Source organism: Drosophila subobscura, chromosome O (genome assembly GCF_008121235.1).
Source record: "Drosophila subobscura isolate 14011-0131.10 chromosome O, UCBerk_Dsub_1.0, whole genome shotgun sequence".
Classification (NCBI taxonomy): domain Eukaryota; kingdom Metazoa; phylum Arthropoda; class Insecta; order Diptera; family Drosophilidae; genus Drosophila; species Drosophila subobscura.
This window is the reverse complement of record NC_048533.1, coordinates 24,261,647-24,274,777: the sequence shown is the minus strand read 5'-3', so window position 1 is coordinate 24,274,777 and position 13,131 is coordinate 24,261,647. Positions and strand designations below refer to the sequence as shown.

At 44.8% G+C, this 13,131-nt stretch overlaps 3 protein-coding genes across 3 annotated transcripts; all 3 read right to left on the bottom strand.

The window, feature by feature from the left end:
- Positions 1-8: 8 nt before the first annotated feature.
- LOC117899381 lies at positions 9-733 on the bottom strand. Its single transcript, XM_034809362.1, has 4 exons — positions 674-733; positions 462-617; positions 232-399; positions 9-164 (listed from the first exon to the last, which is right to left on the bottom strand). Exons 1-4 carry the CDS (start codon positions 731-733, stop codon positions 9-11), a joined length of 540 nt encoding a protein of 179 aa, XP_034665253.1.
- Positions 734-1,544: 811 nt separating this feature from the next.
- Positions 1,545-2,273, bottom strand: LOC117899380. Its single transcript, XM_034809361.1, has 4 exons — positions 2,214-2,273; positions 2,002-2,157; positions 1,770-1,937; positions 1,545-1,700 (listed from the first exon to the last, which is right to left on the bottom strand). Exons 1-4 carry the CDS (start codon positions 2,271-2,273, stop codon positions 1,545-1,547), a joined length of 540 nt encoding a protein of 179 aa, XP_034665252.1.
- Positions 2,274-2,545: 272 nt separating this feature from the next.
- On the bottom strand, positions 2,546-3,271 carry LOC117899333. The gene is made up of 4 exons (XM_034809269.1): positions 3,212-3,271; positions 2,999-3,154; positions 2,769-2,936; positions 2,546-2,701 (listed from the first exon to the last, which is right to left on the bottom strand). Exons 1-4 carry the CDS (start codon positions 3,269-3,271, stop codon positions 2,546-2,548), a joined length of 540 nt encoding a protein of 179 aa, XP_034665160.1.
- Positions 3,272-13,131: the final 9,860 nt, after the last annotated feature.

Here is a 13,131-nt window from a genome sequence, read left to right as displayed (position 1 = left end):
CACACATTTTAGGAGAGAGTGAAGTATACATTGACCTCAGCTCGATTAATGTCGTAAGCAAACCAATTGGACTGGAAAAGATAGTCCCCAGTAGGAAAGGGTAGAACTTCGGTAAATTGCTTGTTGATAAAGTCGATAGAAACCTTTTCAACCAGAAGATCGTGCTGCAAGACGGGAAAGTTTAAGGGAAATAGTATTAGAGCATTAACAAGTCTTAATTAATGCACTCACATCGAAGGGACAGGTGTGATTCATATTGGAGTGGGCCAGAAAAAGATCATGAAAGTAGGCAACAACGCGATTTGACTTTCGATTTTTGAGGAATTTGCATGCATCCACAGTAAAGTTATAGAGGAATGGCTTGTAGCCGCTATATCGCTTGAGCAGGGCAACATTAACCTAGAACGATAACAACCTGCTTAATATGTACGAAAATTATTTTGTATTAATCATATACACACTTTGACTTTGGTGATGGGAATTTTATACAAATTCACTTTCAGAGATAAGTATTTGTAGCTCCGATTCACTGACTTCAGATGGCAATACTCAAAATCATTAAATTCCTTGTCCAATGAAGTGCATTTGATATTTGTAAACTCCACTTTTGAAGTTATCTAAAATATTCTTTTATTTTTATTCGATGGTTAATTTGAATTCAGAGGATACGCACTTCCCGAACTAGATGAAGGAACAACATCAGTTGAACCAGAACAATGTACGTGCAGCGCATCGTGAAAAGCAATGAAAGACCAATAGCGATTGCGATACAATTTAAGTATCGCATGTAGCACAAGAGTATTTACACCCCTCTTAGAATAAGTATTTGCAGTCCATTTAGGCTATCCACCGTGATATTATACACATAGTATGTATTTAATGTGGAAATGAGTTTTCTTAATATACGAATGCGTCCTATCACGTTTTTTATTTTGGATCGATGCGGTCGGATTGTTTTTGAATTGTCTCTCCCGGGAGACAATGGATTTAAATTGGTTTTAAACTCGCAAAATAAATATTAAAAATATTCAATGATTTCTGTCTATTTTTACACAAATTTTTAGAGAGTGCCTGACCTTAGATCGATTAATGACGTAGTCATACCAGTTGGACTGGAAGAAAAAATCCCTGTCGGGAAAAAGAAGAACTTGTCACCGACTTCAGCTGGCAATACTCAAAATCATCGAATTCCATACCATCTTCTAAACTTTCAATATTTAACTGATTTTTAATTCAGGGTGGAATCCATATTTAATGATTACAAGGGGCACTGTGAATAACCGAATGCTTAAACACACTTGCATTCAGTAAACAGATTGAAGGCATACAAATGATCTGATGGCCCTCCAAACATTATATTCCCATTAGTGCCTTAGCATTTATTTTTTTTAATTTTGATTATTACGCCTGGATTAATTTGGAGACGTCCCTTCCAGCAAATAATGGATTTCAATTGGTTGGATCACTCTTAAGCGATGGGTCTCTATCATCTGCTAATACTTATAATGAGTGATATCCCCAATGTTTTCCTTGGCTTGGCGAGTTTAAAAAAGACTAAAGTATACGTTGACCACAGCTCTATTAATGCCGTAAGCAAACCAGTTGGATTCGAATTGATAATCCCCATGAGGAAAGGGTAGAACTTCTGTAAACTGCTTATTAATAAAGCCGATAGAAACCTTATCCACCACAAGATCGTGCTGCAAAGAAGGAAATGTAAAAGGAAAGAGTATAGAGTATAGTATAGTATCAAGCCTTAAGGTACTCACATCAAATGGACAGGTGTGATTCATATTGGAATGATTTCTAAAGAGATCATGAAGGTAGGCGAAGACTGGGCTTGACTTTCGATTTCCTAGGAATTTGCATGCATCCACAGTTACATTGTAGAGGAATGGTTTGTATCCGCTGTATCGTTTCAGCAGTGCAATGTTGACCTAGAAGGATGGAATCGTCTTTGTGATGTGTGGGAATATTTTCGTATTAGTTATATATACACACTTTGACTTTAGTAATGGGAATTTTATACAAATTCACTTTCACAGACAAGTACTTGTAGCTCCGATTCACCGATTTCAGATGGCAATACTCAAAATTATCGAATTCCTTATCCAGGGAAGTGCATTTGATATTTGTAAACTCCACTTTTGAACCGATCTCAAATAATGTTTCATTATTATACGATGTTGAATTTGATTCGAAAGGATACGCACCTCTCCAACGAGATATAGGAACAAAATCAGTTGAACTAGAACCATACACGTGGAGCTCATCTTGACAAGTAATAAAACAACGAAAGCCATTGCGATACGACTTGCATTTCGCATATAGCAAAAGAGTACTTAACTCCCCATTTGCGGTGTGTTTAAATTCAAATCAAGTGGTAATCCATTACCATATTATATATTTAATGAATCAATAGCATTACGAATTCCCAGTAAACCAATACGATGTGATGATTCGAGGAGGGTTAGTTTTCTTCCCATACGCAGAGAATGAGAATGAATGCTCTGCTTTTCGGCATTCTCTCTCAATTACACACATTTTAGGAGAGAGTGAAGTATACATTGACCTCAGCTCGATTAATGTCGTAAGCAAACCAATTGGACTGGAAAAGATAGTCCCCAGTAGGAAAGGGTAGAACTTCGGTAAATTGCTTGTTGATAAAGTCGATAGAAACCTTTTCAACCAGAAGATCGTGCTGCAAGACGGGAAAGTTTAAGGGAAATAGTATTAGAGCATTAACAAGTCTTAATTAATGCACTCACATCGAAGGGACAGGTGTGATTCATATTGGAGTGGGCCAGAAAAAGATCATGAAAGTAGGCAACAACGCGATTTGACTTTCGATTTTTGAGGAATTTGCATGCATCCACAGTAAAGTTATAGAGGAATGGCTTGTAGCCGCTATATCGCTTGAGCAGGGCAATATTAACCTAGAACGATAACAACCTATTTAATATTTATGAAAATGATTATGTATTAATCATATACACACTTTGACTTTGGTGATGGGAATTTTATACAAATTGGCTTTCAGCGAAAAGTATTTGTAGCTCCGATTCACCGACTTCAGATGGCAATATTCAAAATCATCGAACTCCTTATCCAGGGAGGTGCATTTGATATTTGTAAATTCCACTTTTGAAGCGATCTAAGGTAATGGTTCATTATTAAAACGATTTTTAATTTGATTTAAAAGGATACGCACTCTCCTGAATAGATGTAGGAACAAAATCAGTTGAAGCAGAAGAAAATAATTGTGCTTCATCGTGAACGGCAGTGAACGAACAAAATAAATTTTCATTCCAACATTCGAAAAATAGGTACAATTATTGGAATAATAATTATATTAATGATATCAAAATCAAAATGAATTAAAAAATAATTTAGTTGGTTAGTCGAAGGTATGGAATAGTTTTGGTACATCGAAGATCCAAGCTTTGGATCCAAAATCAAGGAGGCAGGAGGCAATCAATAAATAATGATGGTAAGTTTTTCCGCAAACATAAAACGTGGTACATAAATATAACATATGTAAATTGTATGGACCAAACGATCAGTTAATTTTACGGAAAGTTTTTTAAATGGGAATCGATATTGCAGTCACACTACTGGAACTATGGCAGCAACCAATTAGACACGGGTCATTTCAATAGTTAATAATGATTATTTCTGGTTTGCATATACATATGTATGTACATATGTAGTTCCACTTCCACCATAGATTTTCTTCTTTCCCTCAGAACAAATTTGAAGAACTCTAGCTCTTATAGTCTCTGAGAATAATGTAAGCAACAGACTAGACGGGTGGACAGATATGGCCGGCATATCGACTCGGCCAATCGAACATTGGTCAAGATACATTTTCATACAAGTATTCTACATAAATAATTTGGTACATTTGATCTCGTTTAGCAGAGACACAAACCCAGTGATCAGCGAAGTACCCGAAATTCCCAGCAGATGACGCAAGTGTCACCGAACTGCACAACTATTTTCTCTTAAAAAATCATTTAAGATACAAGATCATAATTTAAATTTTTTGTTTGCACCTCGACTCGTTCAAGAATTTTAATGACTATCTAGAAAATGGCCATCAACAAATGGCGCCATTTGGCTTGGCCCCACTTCTGCCGCAGTGTGGGTGCACAGTGCACCAGTTTCTATATTTTCCAACATTTTGTTCGTTGTTTTCCTTTGATTTTTTTGCAAAATGGAGCGGCGCCAGAGCTTAGTGGAAACTTAAGTGTGCTTATGGCTTGTAATGCACAAATAAATTCCCCGTGTGCGGGCTGCTCAGCTCGGCCATTGGTTGTACGTATATCTAAATGGATATTATGCGCACATTTCATGACGCGGAGGCAGACGATTCACATTAGATAACTCAAATCGGGGCAGGAACACAGATAGCTAGATCGATAACCAGGTGAAGATAAGCATGCAGAGAGTGGCCCGGGTACACTACACAAGGGACTGGGAGGGGACTGTGTACCGGGGACCAGTACCCAGGCAAACAATCAATTAGAATGGCAAAATCTTTGTAAATGCAGTAAAAATCCACGGAACGCAAAAAGAGCTTAAAAAGTAATTCCCGAACCAGACAAGAGCTGGAAAAAGGGAAGGAAAATCGCACCGTACCGTACCTTACCGTACGGCACGCAACCAAAAAATGGCGATCATTCGTTAGGGATGTGGAGTACGGCCCTGAATCATGACGATGACGATCCCTATCAGTGGCCACACGGAGCACTCACTCCGCCCGCCCATCCGTCCATCATTGAGTCGGTCACGAATTGTGGCAATAAATCGATTGGAATCGCAATTGCAATTGCAATTGCAGTTTCTGTTCGTGCCTGGCAGTTGGACTTTTTATGGGTTTATGGATTTACAATGCCAGCTCGACTAGATTGCTGTTTGTTCTAGTTTACTAACAGGCTTTAAAATCAATCGATCACAATTGGGCAGTGACCACAGACCACAGAGACATGCATGGACGTCTGTCGTCGGAGGGGTACAGGGACAGTTGCAGATGAAATCTCCTGGCATATGCTTCCTCCGGCCTCTGGCATGCGTCGCTATCCAAACACTTGAGTAATTATGCGAACTGACGGCGCTTTGAACCCACTCTTCAATGCAATCCAATCCAATCCCGAACCGATCCCCGGATGTCGCTTAAACGGATTGCGAGTGCGACATCAAAACAAATTGTACTCCCTCGTGGATAGCACACAAATCTGATTAGGAAAACATTTACAAACGCAAATCGCAAGTTAGCGCCGACTTGTCGTTAGGGATGAGGTTGAGGCTGAGCAACCCACCCCGGCTGGGATCTCATTTGATGTGTGAACTTTCAGCAGGAGCAGGGGCATGGGCTGGTTGCTCGACTAATTTGATTGACGTCGTCAGCGGGCCAGGAAATTGTGGGAAAAGGAAAACAACTCTCTCTCTCGCAGAGCGGGCCACAAGTGGCACTGGGCGACGGGCGGCAATGCCTGTCGGAGGGCAGTGCATGTAGAAGCATCCCAAAAACGATATCCAAACAAACCCAAACCCAATTTGGTGGGCTGCCAACGCCTTTGATAGATTAGCAGACAAAACGAAAGAGGCGCGAGACTGTGACACGTGACCAGGCACTGGAGCAGGAGCATCAGCACTGGGAGTGGGAGTAGGACCAGGGCCCGGACCAGTGCCAGTGCCAGGAAGGAGGCAGGGACCAATGTCAAATTCGTATTCCATTTGGCTGGGGCATACAAAATTGATTTGCTTGTAGCACAAGTAAAATATTTGCCAGCGGCAGACAGCATCCATTAAACAGCTGCTGCTGCTGCTTCTGTCGCTCTCGGTGTCGATGTTGGCATTGGTCCTGCCTCCGTGCCAAGGACACGTGGCAGTGGTGCACTTGCCAGCGGTTCTGTCACGTGCCAGCCGGCAAATTAAACAAGGCGCAACATGGGAAGCAAAAGTTTAACAATGCAGAAAATTGAAAAACAATCAGAAGACCGAACCGCAGCAGCGGGAAAGAGACGGCAGCAGGCAGCCAACCAGTGAAAGTTAAGTGGTGGCATGCCATAGAGAACCCATACAGAAGATTCAGCATGCAGAATGCACAGTGCACAGTGCACAGTACCCAGGACCCTCTCCATTACGCTGTTTGCCCAGAGCGCGCGTCTCCTTTCGTCTCACTTTATTTGGCCATAATTAGCTTAATGCGCGCAACAAACAACCGGGAAGAGACACTGGGCCAGGCCACGGAGACAGGGATGTGCCCGTGCTGGCCATGCATGTCCTTGCTGGCACTTCGCCAGGCCGGTGGCAATGCCAAAGCAAACAAATGTGGCAGCAACGTGAGGCAAGAGCAGAAGCAACAGCCAGAGCAGTCCAGAGCAAGTGGCTGAAAAAATAAAACCAATTGCAAAGCTGCCAAGGACAAAGGTGATTGACAAATACTCTTATGGCTAGAAATACTCGCAAAGAGCAGAAAGCGCAGTGGATTTTTGAAGAGCGATGAGCTGTAACAGACAAATCTATATGCATCCCATATATATTTGGATCTTTCGTGTTTCCAACGTGCAAATAGAATCCAGACAATCTCTTTTTGCCATAGACAATCGCATAGCAGAGGCAGCCCTTGATAGAGTGCTCGTAGAAAAACAAGAAAAAGGCAAACAGAATGCACGGAAAAAATTAAAATCATTAATCCCCTTAAAAGGTTCTTAATCTGTGGCTGCTGCTGCTGAATTTTGTTGCTTCATTTGCCTCGCAACCGCCCCGTCTCCCCATCACAGTCAGGTTTTGCTTTTTGCGCTTCTGCATTACTCATACGTAGTGGGACCACTGACGGTGCCAGTGTCAGGGTCCGAAACGGGTGCTCTCCCCCAACGGCTATCAGCTCTTGGTTCTATGTCTTGTGCCCCCACTTTTTGGTTGGTGCCGGAGGAGCTGTCAATGAAGTGTCCGGCGGCCGTCAACGCTCTACGTCGCCCATGCGACATCATCATATGACTAAAGTGAGTCAGTGAATCAGCTGCCAAGTTTGATTTGTGCTTTGGCCAACAAATGGTTTAATGAGACACTAGGTCGGGGGCTTTTCCGAGTTTCGAGTTTCGAGTTCCGAGTTCGATCTCCGCCAAAACGATGACGATGACCCTGGGGACTCTGTTTCTGTTTCTGTCAGCCACTGCGATCGTAAATTGAGCAAACATTTGTGGTTTGCGCTGGCTGATTGCGTGCACTGCAATGCAAGTTTTATGGCACTCTCCATGCCATGATTGTGACTGCGAGTGTGTGGATTCGAGTGCCAGGCAAGGGCAAACAGTACGCTTTATGACAGGCAAAAAAAACTCTCCTCCGATGGCCATGCAAAAACTGTCGTAATCAGTAATCAGTTGCCTCGCAAAATGTAAATAATTTCACTCCAAACTAAACTAAACGATCAGCATGGAAAGAGCCTGAGGCTGAAACAGAGACAGAAACAGAAACAGAAAACTGAAACCTAAAACCTGACACAAATAAAATAATAAATTTTATATGAAATTGACAAGCTGGCTTAGCCGCTGCTGATAGTGGTCTCCGGGCCCATTGGGAGGTGGATAGTACTGCCAATAAAGACTGCACATTGGCCAGGAGCACACAGTAGCTGGTTTGGTAGTTCACTGACGGCTAGCGGCTTACCGCTGGGCTGTAAAAGTTAAGCATTTAATTGCGAAATTAAAGACAGTCGAAGGCTGGTTGGAAACTCGGTGATTACCTCAATCGGAGTATACTTTTGTACTTTTTAGGGTATCTACTTCCCCCGCTCAGGCATATCTAATTAATTTCCATCACCCAAAAGTTATGAATGCGAAGGGAAATCAAAAGGAAAACAAAAGGAAAACTTATGTTCCACTTCCATCAGAATCACAGTTGCAGGCGCACTTGGTACAAAGAAAACAGAGAATAAAATAACAAGGAATTTAAATTGAAATTATTTATTTTTGCATTTTGAAAGCGTTTGCGCGTGTCAAGGATTTCTCACGCCCGGTGTACCCCCCCGCTCCGTATCGCACTCTATAAATATCTCTCTCTTTCTCTCAGTCAACCCCTGAGCAGGAAGGAGGAAAGACCCTCGTACTGCTCCCACCCTTTGGCTTGGGAAAAACAGAAGTCTCCGGCAGCCACAGCCACAGCCTAAGCTTTTATTTTTTAATTTGAAAATATAAAAATAACAAAGAGCTCAGGCGTATTCAAATGTCAAAGTCTCCCACTCGGAGAGTCTGCGAAAATCGGCTGCCATAACAGACATAAGCGAGAAAGTATCTTTTAAGAGATATCCTGGAGTCCTCTGTTAAGCAAACTTCTAACAAATATTCAAAGAAATATGTCTGTTAAATCATTGTACAGTAAAACATCAAAAAATATCAACATTAACTCCCTTAAATACAAATTTCACACCTTAAATGGGTCAAGGTTAAGGTCATTGAGTGCATTGCCACTCTGAGAACTTACAAAACCCATTTTCAGCTTGGATCAATTGAACAAACAAGATAACCCGGAACTCAACCACCATTAGCTGATCCACCGTACTGCCCGTTTGTCCATTGAGGAAGGTTCCGAAGAAGCCTTTCCCACGTCCACCCTCTGGCAGAGCAGTAGTAAACCCAAGACATCATCTCATAATCCAAAGCCAAATACAGTCCTCTCCCCCTCTTGAGCGGACTGCCGTGAGAATGTGAGAGAGAACAGGCACCTGCCTGTCCGTGTAATATGAATATGGTAAATACCTTCCCGTTGTGATGGATAAATCGGTAATCACACATTCTTAGGCCGCATCAACGTCGGACGGAACTTCATCGGGGGGCCCACAGTTTTGATCCAGGGGCTTTCGACGCTGAACCACTGGACTAAGGCAGTCCAATATTTCTCACGTTCCGTTCCGTTCGATTCAGCCAGCGACAGATCGGACATATGGCGTGGGGAATACGCATCAGGAGGGATATGGATCGGTGGGGGCGAGGCGATAGACGCGACGGACAACGAGCGGCGAGCGACGCCCGACGCCCGACGCCCGACCATGTCTACGGATAGATATAGTCAGCCAGTCGACTCCTACTCCCATTCCGACTGCCACTGCCACTCCCACACTTCCAGAGTGCGAGTACGAGTGCGGCTGCTGTCTTTCGGCTGCTATAAATCATAAGCAAACATTTTGATATTGTAATCCCCATTTTAATCCGTGCGCATAAAAAGCCAAAAATCAAACTTTTCGACATGGGCGGCGGTGTCTCTGATGTTCTGTGGGCCGTGTGTGCCTTTTGGGCCTGCAGTTGCTTTGTTAGTTTTTCTCGTTGTTTTTCGCTCGTTTTCCACAAAAAAAATTGATGGATTACCTTGGCCCCCGTTCCCGGCGTTGGTCTGGCGATAAGTATTCCTTAGCTTCTGGTTTGCCACCGCTGATGATGTTTCTTTGTTGATTTATTAATTAATTATGTGCGAAGGGAAACTGCGTCATTGCCGCCCCCAACTCCCGGATATCGGAGGAGTATCGATAATAGTGCTAATAGGGCGCGATAACTTCCATTTCAATTCCATGGCCGAGATCATTTGTTGTCGGCCCTTTTCAACTGCGGCAAACGGGGCGGCAACAGTTGAAAGAAGCCTCATAGTGGAGCCTATGCCACTGTCTCTGGTTAGCCATGTTTGATGATGACTTTTGGTGAGTGGTTGGGTGGTTCCTGGCTGTCTCTTATGTGCAACCCCCTTTGAAGTTGTTCCGGCAAAAGGTTGAGCAATGCATTGGGTGTGAGAGTGGGAGAAAACTCTCGGATTTCATATTCGTCTATGGATATATCCTCTATTGCATTAGCATCAAAATATAATTAGTAAAGAACCAATGGATATACATATCTATCAATGTGATGTCGGTATAATCAGATGTACACATCCTTAATTGATTTTGTCTGGCTTACTGTCTCCCATATCCAATTTCCATCTCGAATAGACTCTCCCACTCCACCAAGAACTTCGCCATTCCTTCGCCTACTCCATGGTATCCATCTACTCGAGAGGAAATTACTGACGAATCAATCCCGAACAGCTGTTTGTCTTGGGACTGTCCCAAAAGCGAGGAAATGCAACAGCCCAAAGGGGAACCTCGCTCAGCTACTCCCTGTTGTCCTGCTCCTGGCACTCGTCCTTCCCCTGACTCCTGCTGCCTGCTCGCTGCCTGGGGAAATGTGTGTGTGCGGCCTTTGCGCATGTAACACGCAACCCTCGAGGCCACACCCCTGACTATCGGAAGGCGGTACCCTTGAGTAGCGAGTCCCAGCCAAAGCGGACCAATCGGAGCCGCCGGAGGCACCAGCGTGTGGTTGAGTGCAGCGTGGAGAGTGGCTGGAGATAAGCGGGGGGAGTGAGTGGGACGGCGACGGCCTGGACTGTTGCCCGGAGTGCGTGAGCAGAGTCCGGGTCCGGGTCTGGGTCCGGGTCGTCCTGGCTGCAGGAGCACACCACCACGTGCCGTGCATAAATCGGCCAGCAATCGATGTAACTTTTGCCAGAGTCGAGTGTCCTCTCAGAGCAGGAAGCAGAGACGAGGAGCAGGGGCAAAGTGGTGGAAACAAATGTCATCATATTTTTCCACGTTCCGAAATTATGCGGCTCCTTGGACACCCACCCCATCCCGTGGGTCCGTGCTGCATCCTATGTACCATGCTCCACGTCCACGTAGAGTAGACGATGTGTGTCGCTTAATTTGTTTGGTCTGCTCCGGCTCCTGTGTGATGCCCTGCTTCCGTTGCCGTTGCCGTTCCTGTTCTCGTTCCTCATTCTGCAACTTTTACGCTCACTCTTCTCTTTTTTTTCTGTGTCGCGTCCGGCATATGGATGCGACATCAGAGGCGAGAGTAGCCCCGTCCCCAGACCAGACTCGACTCTGGCATCGTACCGACACCGTTGCCGACTTTGTTACAAGTACTTTACGGTAATGGAGGATTTTCGCTTGAGCATCCTCTAACAGAAATTAATTTAAATCGATATGCTGCTGGCTCGATGCTGTCGAGGATGGAGTGGAGCTGGCCGTCTGTCTGTGTCCTGGGCGGGTGTCCAGCTACGGCTCCTGCTCCTGTTTTTTATTAATTAGCATCGTAATTTATTTTGGCGGTTTGATTGAATTGTAGGTGTAGTCCGCGTACCCCACACCCCACACCCCATTCCAATACCCATTCCCACACCCATCCCAGAGGATGCAGTGAATCAAGATTCTGCGTGGCTCTGACATGGCCAATGTCAACAAGGACATGACACACACACACACCGAGGGGGTTCCCCCTGCCAGCATTTGTGAGCGTGTGTTTGTATAGTTTATTGACTGCTTGAGAGGGAAGTGCTTTCCATGGAGAAACGGAGAGATTTTTCGCTAAGGAATGTAAGACTGGCCGCAAATCCTGAAAATTGACTTCGTGGCAAGGACAGTGGAGGTAGCAGGAGAGTGCGAGGGATGGTCTCTCTCCAAGGAATAGGGTTGAGTGGCGGCAGGAAATCAATGCCGCCATTTTGCGAAAGAGTTGCCGGAATCTGCTTGAGGGAGCAGAGCAGAGCACAGAGCAGCCCGAGCTGCGTGGCATTCGCCTCCATCATAAGGCATACAAAATTAGTTCAGTTTTCGGGGACTGAGAGTCGGAGTGGAGTACGGGAAATGGGGGGCAGCATTACGTCGTGGATTGGGGCCACGTCTTTGTTGTTGTCGCATCGCCTCGCATCGCATCGCATCGCATGGCATACTCCCTACCACGCACCATCGTATTTCATTTCGTCATGTTTCGGGATTAGGCCGGATTAGTTTGGCGACTGAGCAATGGCTCTGTCCTGAACTTTTCAACTGCCTCTGTCGTTGTCGCTGCCTCTGAACTTTTTGGTAGTTGCTTAAAAAAGAGATTGGGAAAGGGGGTGGCAGAGGCAGAGGGAGAGACAACGAGAGAGAGAAAGGGAAATGTGGCGACAACAAGGGCGCGGATGTGTGGATGTGAATGTGAATGCGTACGCGAATGTGAATGTGAATGTAGATATAAATGTGGATGGGAATGGGTCTTGGGTCTTGGAATGGGTTGTAGCATTTTTTCTCCGACTTGGTAATGGTGTTTCTTATATAGGGAGACATTCCCCCTGTGGATCCGACACTTTCACCGCCTTTGCATTTCAATTTCTTGAGGTGCGTGCGACTTCTTGAATGTTCGGCATTAGCATTTTCCTTCTTCGAGCATCAAAGGATGAGGAGGATGCAGATGAGTTGGCTCTCCCCCTCACTCTCTCCATGGCCGACACAGTTCATGGCACGTAGACACCATCTATAAGGTGTAGCGCCATTTTGTATCGAATAGATAACGTTGGTGGAACAGCGACCACTGACTGCCCTCTGTTCCCTTCTGCCTTCTGTTTTCGATATCGGAGAGTCGAAAGTCTAATTTAAGTTTCTCCCATAATTGAAATTTCACTCTGACTAAGTCCACCCGTACCAGTCGCAGGCCCAGAAATAGATATCATGTCATCAATGGAAAAGTAGCGCTGATTATGGGGGATTTGCCCGGGGACTACTGGGGACAGGACAATGTAATTGCACAACATTTGCACTCACAGGAACGCGTAATAACAAACTCACATTCCCAGGGGGATAACCCTTTGAACAGGTGCTGGCTGGGAGTGTATGATTGGCAGTGAAAGTTCTGGCTTAGCCCTTGGACCTTGCCCACATCACACATTACACTTCCGTACCCCGAGAAAAAATGTGCGGAGGGTTGAAGTACGCCGTCCACTTGTGGGTTGCCTTGCGCTTGTGCCCCATCGAGTGGGTGGATCGCACGAGTATGCTCATGAATTGTGTAACTTTGCAGGTGAATTTGTATCTGGAACTGCAGTTCAAAGCGCATTCACCGCCCCAGCAACTCGAGCCAGTCGGCGGGACTCAAGTGGGGGCTGATTCTCTCAAGGGCCACCGCTCAACTCGATTACTGCTGGAACCCTGCACTGTCTCTGCCTGTCGCACGTTCTGGATGGATTTTCAGAGTATGTACAAAGTTACAACAATCTGAGACATTTCCAATTAAAGTTTTCAATGGGAAAAACCAATACACTGGCGCAAATCTAATTTATTTTCCA

Coding starts and splice junctions, on each gene's coding strand:
- LOC117899380 (XM_034809361.1), bottom strand. CDS start 2,273: ATGAGCTCCACGTGTATGGTTCTAGTTCAACTGATTTTGTTCCTATAT. Junction 2,158..2,213: donor TCCTATATCTCGTTGGAGAG/GTGCGTATCCTT, acceptor ACATTATTTGAG/ATCGGTTCAAAAGTGGAGTT. Junction 1,938..2,001: donor TTCCCATTACTAAAGTCAAA/GTGTGTATATAT, acceptor CCATCCTTCTAG/GTCAACATTGCACTGCTGAA.
- LOC117899333 (XM_034809269.1), bottom strand. CDS start 3,271: ATGAAGCACAATTATTTTCTTCTGCTTCAACTGATTTTGTTCCTACAT. Junction 3,155..3,211: donor TCCTACATCTATTCAGGAGA/GTGCGTATCCTT, acceptor CCATTACCTTAG/ATCGCTTCAAAAGTGGAATT. Junction 2,702..2,768: donor ATCACACCTGTCCCTTCGAT/GTGAGTGCATTA, acceptor CCCGTCTTGCAG/CACGATCTTCTGGTTGAAAA.
- LOC117899381 (XM_034809362.1), bottom strand. CDS start 733: ATGCGCTGCACGTACATTGTTCTGGTTCAACTGATGTTGTTCCTTCAT. Junction 618..673: donor TCCTTCATCTAGTTCGGGAA/GTGCGTATCCTC, acceptor AGAATATTTTAG/ATAACTTCAAAAGTGGAGTT. Junction 400..461: donor TTCCCATCACCAAAGTCAAA/GTGTGTATATGA, acceptor TTATCGTTCTAG/GTTAATGTTGCCCTGCTCAA.